The 13,616-nt window shown below is 40.5% G+C and overlaps 1 protein-coding gene across 2 annotated transcripts in view; it reads left to right on the top strand.

The window, feature by feature from the left end:
- The window catches only part of xpo6 (exportin 6), a 122,141-nt gene extending 111,440 nt beyond the window's left edge, over nucleotides 1-10,701 (top strand). For both annotated transcript variants that reach the window (XM_060840673.1, XM_060840671.1), the window contains exon 24: nucleotides 8,191-10,701. In XM_060840673.1, the coding sequence (XP_060696656.1) occupies nucleotides 8,191-8,292 (102 nt within the window). In that variant the 3' untranslated portion in view covers nucleotides 8,293-10,701. The remainder of the gene's footprint in view (nucleotides 1-8,190) is intronic.
- The last annotated feature ends 2,915 nt before the right edge of the window (nucleotides 10,702-13,616 follow it).

Raw genomic sequence — 13,616 nt, 5'->3', positions numbered from 1 at the left:
TAGTGAATGCTGTAATATAGAGTACTATGTTTAATTGCTGTGATTTATCTGTATGGTAAGTGTTCTGTGGAGACATGAGGGAAAACGTTTGAGTGCATTTTCCAACTTGTTTAGTTTCTTCATGCAGTTGCATCCTAAGGTTTTAGGAATGAACATAGTTTCATTTGAAGTAGCATCTATCCAGGCTATTTGTATTGAGGAAGTGCTTATGGTTAAGGGAGCCACAAATTGAACTGAGTGGGCTGAGTTTTAATAAACTTGCAGTGAAATCCTGTTGGAGGTATGGAGACAATTGTTGCAGACTCTAAATGGCTGGGTAGATGAGCTGATCACAGATGGACATGATCATGACCAAATTATAAACTCATTATTTTTGGGCAAGTTCTAATGTCTGAAAGACTGAGCAAGTCTATTGCCAATTTGTGTACAAATCAGTTGAATGAACAGAGTCAACTCCAGGGATTATCAATGTCCAGCTCACTCTCTGGCCAATAAAACCGGTCCTTCATTGTTTGTATGTGGTCATACCATTACTGTGTTGCTTTGGCGACCTGATTTGCAGGCTATTAATTGCAACCTGAAACGTGAGCAGTGTGTAGTCCTCTTGCTTGAATTTTTTCAGGCAGCCTTTCGTTATAATCGAATCTATTCATTCGAGCCACTCCACATGTTTTCTTCTTTTAAGATATTGCCCCTTCTATCTCAAAGAAGAAACTTTTCTGAAAACCAGTCTTTGCCTTTTCCTAAATTCAGATCAGATTAGATTCCCTACACTGTGGAAACCGTGCTCTTCAGCCCAACAAGTCCACACTGACCCTCCAAAGAGCAGCCCACCCAGACCCATTCCCATATATTTACCCCTGACTAATGCACCTAACACTGGGCAATTTAAGCATGGCCAATTCACCTAACCTGCACATCTTTGGACTGTGGGAGGAAACCGGAGCACCGGGAGGAAGCCCACACAGACACGGGGAGGATGTGCACGTTGACAGTTGCCCACGGCGGGAATTGAACCCGGGTCCCTGGCACTGAGGCAACAGTGCTAACCACTGAACCACTATGCCACCCAGCTCTTGAAGAAACTGGATAATTACAGGAGAGAGAGAGGAAGAGGGGAATAGAAGAATGGGCTGAAGTGGAGTGGGACTGAAGCATAAACATCTGCATAGGCCATTTAGGCCTAATCTGTTGTGTGGCAAATTCTTTGCCATTCTTCAGTTAGTCCTGGTAAATTTGATGGGCCACCTTTTTACAGAATAAAGTCTGTATGGATAGTTCAGTAGACTTAATGGGCTGGGCTCAGTCATTTATATTCATTATTTTGGGTGGTGGGAGCTGCTTCAATGTAATAAAGTCATTTGGGGTGCATGTAATTGATTCACAAAGGCCAGATGTGTGTAATTCCGGGGGTCTTTGGCAGCTGCGTAGCTTAGTTCTGTTTTATGATCAGGATTACTAGTGAATGGAGTTTGAGGAAGTGGCCAGTTTGGGCTAAGAACCTCTGGTTTTAGTTGAGGAAGTTCATCTCCAATCTCCTTGCTTCCCAAAAGCAAAACTGCTGTCTGTTCACTTGAATGGTGTTCTGTTTTCTCTATTGTATTTCATCTTTCAAAGAATATGGGCGTTATCAGCAAGATTAGAATTTATTGCTCATCTTTTAATTGATCATGAACTACAGCAGTGCTGTTCAAAATTTAGACCCAACAACAGTGGAGTAATGACACTACATTTCCAAGTTAAGATGTGTTTGGGCTGGATGGAAACTTGCAGGTGGTGATTTTCCTGTGCATCTGCTGCCCTTCTCATTTTTGGTAGTAGAGGTATCAGGATTGGAAGCTGCTACTGGAAAAGCTGAGATGTTGCAAATCAGTGGATTGCTCTGCCTAGAGTGTCAAATGCATTGTTCTTGCTAATTTCTTTGTATGGTGTCTTTGTGCAGTGCAGCTGCTTTGATTGCGGCAGCGTATTGATACATTCTGGATACCCTCTGCAGAATTCCCAGCCATTCACCTGCCCTGACAGTACAGTATTTATACATAAAGTCCTGTTGAATTTCTGGTCAGTGGTAAGCTGCAGTGTCTGGTTCCTGAGGATTTGATGATAATGCTGTTGAAGGTCGAAAGAAGATGATTCAAGTCTCCTTATTGAAGATGGCGAAATTTATGAATCTAGTATTACTTGCCACTTATCAGCCAATCTTTACTGTTCAGCAAGGTCTTGCTGTAAGTGAGCACAACAATTTCAGTATCTGAGTTACAAATGGAACTGAATGTTGTACTGATAGCAAACAAGGAAGGATAAAGTAACTGAAGATGGTTAATCCTCGGCTACATCCTGAAGAACTCCAGCAGCTACATCCTGAAGTCAAGATATTTGGTTTCCAAGGACCACAATCTTCCTTTGCTCCAAGTATCACCTAATCCAATGAAGAGTTTTTGGATGGTTGCCATAGACTTGATGGAGCTCCTTGATATATAGCAGTCTCTGAAATGCTGAATTAATGTCAAGATCAGTGACTCTCCACTCTCCTCTGGAATTGAGCTATTTTTGCCCATATTTGGACCCAGGCTGCAGTGAGGTAATTCTGAACCCAAACTATATATCAGCAAGCATGCTTAACACCAACTATATATCAGCAAGCATGCTTAACACCAACTATTCCCATCGTTTTGCTGATAATCAAAAGTAGATTAATAGGCTAGTAATTGACCAATTGGATTGATCTAGATTTTTGTGGATTGCCCTTTACAGGAAATTTTTCACTTTGTCAGGTAAATGCTAGTGTTGAAGTTGTACTGAAAAGTTTAGCCAGGGTAGCAGCTAGTCTGGACCTGCACTAAACCTGGGATATTGTTTTAGAGCACACTGCCCTTGCTGCATACAATGCATTCAGATATTGTTTGCTATCACATGAAGTGAATTGAATTGAATTGGCTGAAGACTGGCATCACAATGTTACAGATAAGTGAAATTGCAGGGTGATGCACCTAAATATTAAGTGGAGCTTCAATGTAGCCAAAGAGGCAGCTGTGCAAGCTGGTTTTGCATACAAACATGCTGTATCAAAAATGAAGAAAATTGCAGTAAATATTTGAAAATTTATTTTAAGTTCTTCACATCCAGCAATGGCCTGATATGTACAACAAAATCACAATGATCCTGGAAATCTACTCAAATCTGAATACCTGCTTGGTGTGCTGTCTTTGGATGAGAATGCTAAAATCCACCATCCTATGAAAGCAATCAAACACAGATGTAAGTTTACTCGCTGAACTGGAAGGTTTGTTTTCAGATGTTTTGTCACTACACTAGGTAACATCTGTGAGCTTCTGGTTAAGCGCAGGTATTATGTCCCACTTTCTGTTTGTGTTTAGGTTTCCTTGGGTCAGACATGTCTTTTCCTGTTCTTTTTCTCAGGGGGTGGTAAATGGGGTCCAAATCAATGTGTTATTGATACAGTTCCAGTTGGAATGCCATGCTACTAGGAATTCTTGTGCGTGCCTCTGTTTGGCTTGTCCTAGGATGGATGTGTTGTCCCAGTCAGTGGTGTCTAGGATACTAGTGATAATGGATCATGTCTTTTTGTGGCTAGTTGATGTTTATGTATCCCGGTGGCTAATTTTCTGCCTGTTTGTCCAATATAGTGTTTGTCACAGTTCTTGCAAGATATTTTGTAAATGAAGTTTCTTTTGCTTGTTGTTTGTATAGAATCTTTTAAGTTCATTAACTGCTATTTTAATGTGTTTGTGAGCTACCAGGATGCCAAGAGGTCTGAGTAGTCTGGCAGTCATTTCAGAGATGTCTTTGTGTAGGGCAGAGTGGCTAGGGTTTCTGGGTGCGTTTTGTCTGCTTTTTGGGTTTGTTGCTGAAAAATTGGCAGACTGTGTTGATGGGGTACTTGTTCTTTTTACGTACGCTATATAGGTGATTTTCCTCTGCTCTGCGTAGTTTGTCTATGCTGCAGTGTGGGGTGGCTCGTTGAAATAATGTTCTAATGCAGCTTCGTTTGTGGGTGTTGGGATGATTGTTTCAGTAGTTGAATATTTGGTTCATCTGTGTTTTCCTGTAGACACTGGTTTGGAGGTCCCCATTGGCTGTTCGCTCTACTGTGACATCTAGGGATGGCAGTTTGATGTTTTCTTCCTCCTTTTTTTTTGTGAATTTTATGCCAGTAAGGATATTATTTGATGGTCTTGATGGTTTCTTCTAATTTTGTTTCATTTAGTGGTGACAAAGCAGACCCAAAGTTTGGGTTGGATGGTTGGCAGAGCTGTTTGTTCAAGTCTCTGCATTACTGCCTCTGCTAAGAACCCTGATATTGGAGATCCCATAGGTGTTCCATTGATTTCTCTGTAGGTTTTGTTATTGAAAGTGAAATGGGTGGTAAGGCATAGGTCCACTAGCTTAACTGTGTTGCCCTTGCTGATGAGGTTGGTTGTGTTGGTTCTTCTAATAGTGTAATCAGTGTTTCTTTGGTCACGTTGATGTTGATGGATGTTAAAAGGGCTGTTACGTCAAATGAGACCATGATTTCTTCTTCATCTTTGTGTCGTTTGGTGTTCAGGAATACATGCTTGGAGTGGATGGAGTGATGTGAGTGTTCCACTAAGTGCTTTAGTGTTTGGTGTAGTTCCTTGGCTCATCTGTTTATTAGTGTTCCAGGTAGTGAGACTGTGATCTGAGGGGGGCTCCTGTTTTGAGAATTTTGGGTAGTCCGTAGAAGCATGCTGTGTTGGATCTGTATGGTTTTGTTTTTGGAACTCTGTCTTGTTTAATTCTCCAGATTTCTGAAATTTTAAGTAAGGCTGTGATTTGGTTCTCTAGTTGATTGTAACAGTCCTGTTCAATCCATCAACATCAATCTGGCCAAGGAAACAATGACTACACTATTAGGATAACCAAAGAGATATACACCAAACACCACCAACCTCATCAGCAAGGGCAACAACATCGAGCTAATGAACCTATGTCCACCCACTTCACTTTCAATAACACAACCTACAGACAAACCAATGGAACACCCAAGGGATTTCTGATATCAGGATCCTTATAGGCAGTAATGTGGAGACTTAAACAAACAGCTCTGCCAACCATCCAACCCAAACTTTGGATATACTATGTGGATGACACCTTTATCATCACTAAACAAAACAAGTTAGAGGAAACCTTCAAGATCATCAATAATACCCTCACTGGCATAAAGTTCACTAAAGAGGATGAAAACAACAACAAACTACCATTCCTACATGTCACAGTAGAGCGAACAGCCAATGGGATACTTCAAACCAGCATCTACAGGAAAACAACACCGATGCACCAAATACTGAACTACAGAAGCAATCATCCCAACACCCACAAACTAAGCTGCATTAGAACATCATTTCAATGAGCCCCCACACACTGCAGCACAGAGGTACTACAAAGAGCAGAAGAAAATCACCTATACAACATATTCAAAAAGAACAAGTACCCAATCAACACAGTCTGCCGATTTCTTAGCAACAGATCCAAGCAAGCAGACAAAACATGTCCAGAAACCCTAACCTACTCTGCCATACATCAAAGACATCTCTGAAATGACTGCCAGACTACTCAGACCTCTTGGCATCATGGTAGCTCACAAATCCACCAATACATTAAAACAGCAGCTAATGAACTTAAAAAATCCTATACAAACAACAAGCAAAACAAACGTCATTTACAAAATATCTTGCAAGGACTGTAACAAACCCTATATTGGACAAACAGGCAGAAAACTAGCCACCAGGATACATGAACATCAACTAGCCACAATAAGACCTGACCCACTATCACTAGTGTCCTTACAGATGAGGAAGGATACCACTTGGACTGGAACAACGCATCCATCCTAGGACATGCGAAACAGACACACGCACGAAAATTCCTAGAAGCAAGGCATTCCAACCAGAACTGTATGCATAAGCCCATCCACCACCCTCTGAGAGAACAGAAAATAACAACACCAACCCAAGGAAACCTAAACACAAATAGAAAGCAGGACATAACACCAGCGCTTCACTGGAGGCTCACTGACAATGTTGCCTAGTATGGTGATGAAACATCTGAAAATGAACCTTCCAGCTCAGCAAGCAAACTTACATCCAGAACCTCAACCTACAAATCTTCTCACATACGGATGAGGAAGGACACCACTTTGACTGGGACAACACTTCCAACCTAGGACAAGCCAAACAAAGACACGCACAAGAATTCCTAGAACCATGGCATTCCAACCGGAACTCTATCAACAAACAGAGTTCGATCCCATCTACCACTCCCTGAGAAAAGGAAAAGGAACAGGAAGTGACTTCACAGCAAATGACATCAACCCAAAGAAACCCAAACATAGAAAGCAGGAATTTTCAGCTTTGCCTGAGGCCCACTGAAGATGTTACCTAGTAGGGTAATGAAATGTCTGGAAATGAACCTTCCAGCTCAGCGAACAAACCTACATCCAAAACCTCAACTTGAGCTACAAATCTTCTCAAAACCTATTAGTTAATATTGAGCTCTCCCTGGGCTGCCATCCTCAGTTTCTTTAATCGCTTTGTCCTTGCCCTGCCCCCTCACTCACTGTACCCAGCAATGGTAATGAAACCATCTGGAATGTTGGCTATAAGCTACATTTCAATTAGTATGACCATCAGCTGCTTGATTATTAAGTAGTACAACTGTTTTGCACAAGGTTCCAAATATGTTTGTGGAAAAATTGTATGGCGAACTGGTCCTAGGTTGATGCCAGTGACTTGTCTTGGTTTACTATTATTGTAGAGATTTGATTAGACCAATTCTAAAGGAAAATCTTGTTCTCTAAAGCCAAGTGTTTCTACAGGAATAGTTTTGTGGTTACTATTACTGTGGCTAGCTTTTCTTTTCAGATTTTATGTAACTGAACTTAAATTCCAGGGATATTTGAACTTGTCTCCAGGGTTATTACAGGCTGTTTTTTTAAAAGTTGCTTTATGTAAGTGCAAAGTTTTATTTTTAATTTTTGCCATTCATTACACAGCTATGTAGGATTACAGTTAGGGGTCCTGTTGCTTTAGTGATCTGTAGTTTCAGTTTTGCAAGGCATTGTCTTCATGGTTTGGAGTTTCAGGAGTTGCTAAGATTATGTTCTGACTAACCAGTGTTAAGCTAAAGAAAACTGTGGTCATTCTCTCCGGTTTTTATTTAATTCCATTTTTAAATTATTTATGGATTTAACAAGATTCTGTAGCAGAGAATGACGCATTTGAACTACACCTCCGTAACTCTTTCACGATAACATCATTATATTTACCTTGTAAATGTCTACACAGGTCAAGGCGTCTATAATCTCCCAGCTTGTTTTTCATAATCACAAAAACCTATTGACGCACTATTTTAAACTTCTCAACTGTAATAAGATGTCCCATCAACTCGTGACTGTCTCCCTCACCAAATGCTGATTACTAGAACATCTTGGTTCTTCCATGTTGCACTTATCCCTGGTCCCCATCCCTTCCTGTGGTGGAGGGTCCACAATTGTACACTGTTTTCCTGTCCTTTTTAAAAAGTTTTCTACAAGCTCAAAATTACTTCCCATTCTTCATATTTAATACCTCTCGGTATAGGGTAAAAGTTTCAATTTGTGCTCTTAGTGAGTTGACCTTTCTGTACATATCTTTATTTGGGCTGTCCCTATAGCTCATTATTGTTTCTAAATTTATTTTATATTGAAATTTTGAAGCTGCTTTTTGTAAGTATACTGAAGTTGAACTTGAAAATTGGGGGCAACCTCTTGTTTGAGACAGCATACTGCAGTTGGTTTTTCTCACTTTGCCCAGATTAGTATTTCTGTTCTGTCTGTTCATTATTACCATTAGGATATTAGCAAAGTGATATCTTTTGCTGTAGCTATTGAGCAGATATTGTAACACTTGTAGGAAGTTACTGCCCCAAACATTCGGCTGAAGTTGTTATAACGTTAAGTTTTCGTTGTTCAGGAATGACACAGAAATAACATCTGCCCACAGTCTGTCAAACCCAATATTATGAATAATCCTGCAGGTACTGCTATCACTTATAAGTGTAATGCAAATCCAGTTCTGTCCAATGTCTTCATAAAAAATTAAAATTTGCTTTATTGCAGCAATTATTTGAGGAACCACTCACTAACATTTCTTTCTCTCTCCCTTGTGCTAGGATTTGCCTTCATTTACACAGAGTGTACACAGACTTGTGAATGATCTGCGTTACTACAGGCTTTGTAATGGCAGTTTACCTCCTGGAACAATCAAACTATAGCCCTCCCGACTGATGCCTTCATCCTTGCCCTTCTGCCAGGCTGTCCATTGCAACCTGCTAGCTGGATCCGTCAGTACGCTGCTGCAGCACTTTGTCTTTGTCCTGGAGAAATATAATGGTTGTATTCAGTACATTGACATGATGCAAACCAATCATGTAGCCTGCACTGAATAGACATCAATCGTTCGCACCCTCACGTCAACGTGGTCCTCTCAACTGTTTATTTGGATTAATGAGACTCTCCCCGGCAGTGCGACTGTGTTCAGCACTTTGTTTCCTCATTTACTTTGATTTGCCTTGAACATTTCTACTCTGTGCAGGCAGAGAACTTTCAATTTTAGGTCATATCATTCCAATGTGATATCAGTGGCACATGCTTAATTGAAGAAGTGCTTGTGTTATAAACTGTGTTCCAATCCTTCGAATTACCCTCTCAAAAAAAACAAGTATGCTGGATTATTTTTTAATAAGTTTTTAAGTTGAGTAAATTTATTTTATATTTTCATTAGACTTCCACTCATCTTTGTAACAATTCTCTTATGATCCCTTTCTTTCATTAGTCAGTCTTGTTCAACATTTACTCACCTTTGTCTGTGTCATGTGTCCACGTCTGATTTGTTGAGGAAATGTTGAGGTGGGCTGTGGAATGTAGAATTGTACGTGGAACAGAATATAGGATTGAAACAAATTAGAAGATGTGTGATCAGTAAGTATAAAAGACCAAGTGTTGTTTTTGTTGGCATTCATGTTTTTTTATTAGTATCTAACTTATTCTCTGTTTGTCTCCGAATTGTGGTGACTGCAGTAAAGTGAACTTTTACCAATCAGACTGTGACAGAAGGAGAATTTATTTTCTTTCTTAGTCCATGGGTCACTCTTTGTCCTGGCCCAATATTTTTTTTAAACTCTGAGCCTCTTTATTGTTCAATTCTCAATCTGCTGTCCAAACACACATTTTCTGCTGCTTTGCTGGAGAACATGGTATTGAGTGACCAGAAGAAAGTGCAAAAGAAGTTTTTTGTGCGAAGGATTGGTGACCACCAGGGAGAATAGGTGGAAAAAGAGCTTCTGGCATGGTGATTTAATTAACTGTACAAATGGAAGGACCTGCAAATCTGCTAGGTTTAGAGTGGACACATGACTGACCAGAGTTTAGTTGGGATTTCTAACCTATGAAGATGATGGTACAGGTCAGGACCTTTGGAAATGTGGAGATCCTGAGCCATGAAGAGGCTGGGTTCTGTAGTGAGTGAGGCCTTCATGCTTACCTGAAGCTTTATCAGATTTGTCAGCTGCTCATATTGCTATTTAGTGTTAAAGTTGGGCCATCTAGGCTAAACTTGTTAAATAGGTGAATAAAGCTTATACTTGAAGATTCGAACATTTTTCAAAAGTCATTTCACACACATAATAGGCACAGAGATTCTAGGAAGCTCTAATCAGTGAGGGTTTAAAATAATAGCCCAGTTATCATCCACAGGATACTGGTCTTTTCAGGATTGTCCTCTCCTTTTGCTTTTGCTACAATCATTAATACATAGCAGGCCCCTGTTACTTAATCATCAACTTCCCTCAGGCCATGGAGGCTTTAGGTAGCAATAATATTTGGTTCCTTGTATTGATCCAAATATTTTTCAGATCCTCGGCAATGGTACATCTCTAACATCAAAACCCAATACTGTCTGCCCTGTTCTTGGGGCACTGACTTAACTCCTCTGTTCAGAGACACAAAATAAATAACTGTACAAAAGAATTTTTTTTAACAAAAGCTAATTTTATCTCTAAATTCGAGCATTTATTTGGCAGTTTAAATGTAATTGTAGTTGATAAATTCTAGAACTAAATAATTTCGTTCATAGTTGAAACTATCAAAATGGACATCATCTCTGTTGAAGTGGGTGGTTATGGGGAGATTGAGTTCTAAACTAAAACAGTGCTGCTTTAAATGATAATGAAGGGAGCTTCATAGTAACTTACTCTGGACACACAATTGGCATAGCAATGGTAATTGCGAAGACCTGTAAAGTTGAGGTGCATCACATAAGCAAGTGAAAGCCCCTTTGTTACATTGTAACCAGATCTACGTGGAGCTGTTAAACTACTGGTCACTGGTTTGTTCCACAGTTTCAAGAATGGAAGTGAATTTTATAAATACTACCTGACTTCTAGGATATTGAGTATTACCAGCACTTCCTATTTCTAAAGCACCTCCACATAAAATGCATTCTGCTGTGTTCCTGTTTGATTCCATAATCTGAAGCTGTTGAGTCATTAGGAGAGAGGCCATTGTTTTCAAACAGGAAAGATTTGTTTTGAGTTGTTTGATGTTTGATTCTCAGGGGCCTGCAATGAGCCATGTTTTTATCCTTTGCCTTGAGTACATGAATTTTTTTTTTATAGACATAAGTACACCAAGTCAGAGGCAGATAAGTGGAAGTCTAATGTTAGTGGGACACTACACTACCACTATTGATTGGACTTGACCTCTTGGATTATGGCTGTTGCCAAAGTTTGTAAGATCTGTTGGTTCCTATGTATACAACGAGGTGTTGGCACAACCTTGCATCTTGCCTTTTTTTTAAAAAAAATCCATTCCCTTTTTTGATTTACTTCTCGCTTCCTTCTCCTTTGCTTTTATTCCTAAGATGGTAGCATAAAAGGATCAGCACTGTTCCATCCTCTGCTATTAAATGTGTACTCTGCACAGCATGTCGCCTGTTTCTTTGACCCTTCATGGAGGGCTGACAACTCTGCTCTTGCACAGCATCCCAGCAATCTACAAAAAAGATTCTATGGTTGCTAATGGAAGATGAAGCCAACCTTTGATTATGCACTCCGGAACTGGAATGGTTATCAGTGAGGTGTTTGTGCTGTAGAGGTAGTCGCCTTTCCTTGATGGGTTGCAATGCTGTGTATTTCCTGGGCCCCATTCAGTGGTCCAGGCTCTGAAGCCACTAAAACCATCGTGGGATCCTGTGTCTACAGTTGCTGGGACCTCTGAGATTCTGCATTATAGGGCACCTTCAATAAGTCTTGTTCTCAGTTACTTTGGATAGACCCCACCATAACGTTCCTTTTCCCATGCTACATCTACGACATGATTGAACTCCACTGTGGTATATATAACAGGTATTCTCTGTACCTGAAAGGAGTTTCCTCCCAGTGTACAAACTGTGATCCAGGTACCATGGTGTCACAACGTTGGTCTCACCTTTGTCAAACGTGGCTGACCAGCTTGTGTGTTGAAATTTGAAGCTCTGTTTACAATTGTATTTAGAATGCCTGTATTTGTACAGTCATTGCAAGTATGTGCAAGACAGGTGCTGCCCCATGCAGCTTGCACCATGTATAAAGTGGACTCTGTTTATTTTTTTAGGATTATGGTAATACTTTGTGTAAAAGTGGACACTGATGCAATTATAAACAGGTTCCAGCTTTCACCGGGGCTCAGTGTTTCTGGATGTACATATGAGACTCTGTATTGTGCCTGAACACTTACAATGCGAAGTGTATTAAAATTACACACTGGTTTTACTGTTTGGGTTGATTTTGTGACATTCCATTGCAGAACTTTAGTCTTTTAATAAGTTGCAATTTTTCAACTTTTGTGTAGATATGACTTTTTTTAATAAACGATGATCCTAATAAGTGTTTGGCTTCAGCAGGCATTTGGGAATTATTGGGATCTCTAAGAATCTCCACCACTTGAGCACACAAGTACAAAAGCAACACTGGGCCATCTGTATCACAGCAAAGGGTTAAAAATCTGATGTAGGATCCTCGCACAAACTCACAGAATTGTGTTGTGGGGCCAACTCAGCACGTTGAGATTAGTTGACCCATTTAGTTGGAGTTTCTACATTGTGGGGTTTACAGCAAATGTATAATTTGGGTGTGGGAGAAACAGGAATGCTTAAATATAACTTATTTTGATCCCTCTTTTTCAGTTGTGTTCAGTAGAAATGCATGAAATGAGCCTTCTTTCTCCCTTCCATTCAACAGGATTTTCCACATTTTACCCATATTTGACAAATGTTGAACTGCAAAGAAAATATGGGCAGCTAACTTTCCGTGTCCAAGCAACAGGAATGTTACATATCTAATGTTCGATTTCATTAATGTAAAGACAAGAGAGGTGCTGATACCTACTGACCTTCAAGATATCAAAGAGGCTTAGATATTCGAGTCATCAGCAGTAGCCTCCATTATGTGCTTCAAGGGGAAAGAAGGCAATTGTTTGGTGAAGGGGGAGTCAGAAGGCAGGAATTTGCAAGGGAGTGACCAGAAAGGTGAAGGAAAATGATTAGAGTAAATTTAAACTGGCAAAAGTGAGAATAGGGAGGAATGGTGGTTTCTGTTAATATTGCCAGAACAAGCATTCTTGAACTGAAGGAATGCATTATTCTGCCCCCTCTACTCCCTCCTCGCTTTCCCCCACCCAAAGACCTCTGGTTATACTGTATATTATGAGTTGCCCTCAGTGTAATTCAGTTTTCTTTAAAATCTTCAAGCTGATTCTAGGGTCCCTATTTGCAACATGCAGAGGACTTCCAATGTGAAGTGTATTAAAATTACAGACTAATTTTACTATTTGGGCTGACATCCTTGGAGTCCTATTCTTCTATCTGGCCCTTTGTTTTGGTTCCTGAAGTTTCCTGAATAACCCTGGATGGATGGCAACTGTTTGTTCCCATTATATGACACAGGATTTCTGACCAACTCCAATCAAGTGCCTAGGAGACAGTAAGGACTGCAGATGTTGAAGTCAGAATCAATAGATGTGAAGCTGGAAGAGCCCAGCCAGTCAGACAGCATCCGAGGAGCAGGAAAGTCAATGTTTCAGGTGGAGATCCTTTATCAGGATTGGGGAGGGGAAGCCAGAATAGAGCAGTCTGCTGGTGAAACGGTAGGTGGGTTGGTGATCATTGGATGCAGACAGGGGGTTGTTGTGATTGGGGTCGAGTGTGGTGCTGGGAAAAGCACAGCAGGTCAGACAGCATCCAAGGCATAGGAGAATAGACATTTTGGTCAAGAGCCCTTCATCAGGACTCTTGCCCAAAACATCAACTTGCCTGCTCCTCGGATGCTGTCTGACCTACTGTGCTTATTCCAGCCCCACACTGTTGACTTGGACCTCCAGCATCTGCAGTCCTCACTTTCTCCCTGGTTATTGTGATTGGTCAGTAAAAAGGGTGGAGCCAATCACAAAACCCCCTACTTGTATCCACTTATCACCATCTTAACTATCCTTCCCTTCGCTGCCTCTTGTGGGCAGCTTCCCCAGTCCTGACAAAGGATTTAGTCATAGAGATGTACAGCATGGA

The sequence above is a fragment of the Hemiscyllium ocellatum genome, chromosome 20 (genome assembly GCF_020745735.1).
Source record: "Hemiscyllium ocellatum isolate sHemOce1 chromosome 20, sHemOce1.pat.X.cur, whole genome shotgun sequence".
Taxonomy (NCBI): Eukaryota; Metazoa; Chordata; class Chondrichthyes; order Orectolobiformes; family Hemiscylliidae; genus Hemiscyllium; species Hemiscyllium ocellatum.
The sequence above is the reverse complement of the archived record's forward strand: the minus strand, read 5'-3'. Positions and strand labels throughout refer to the sequence as shown.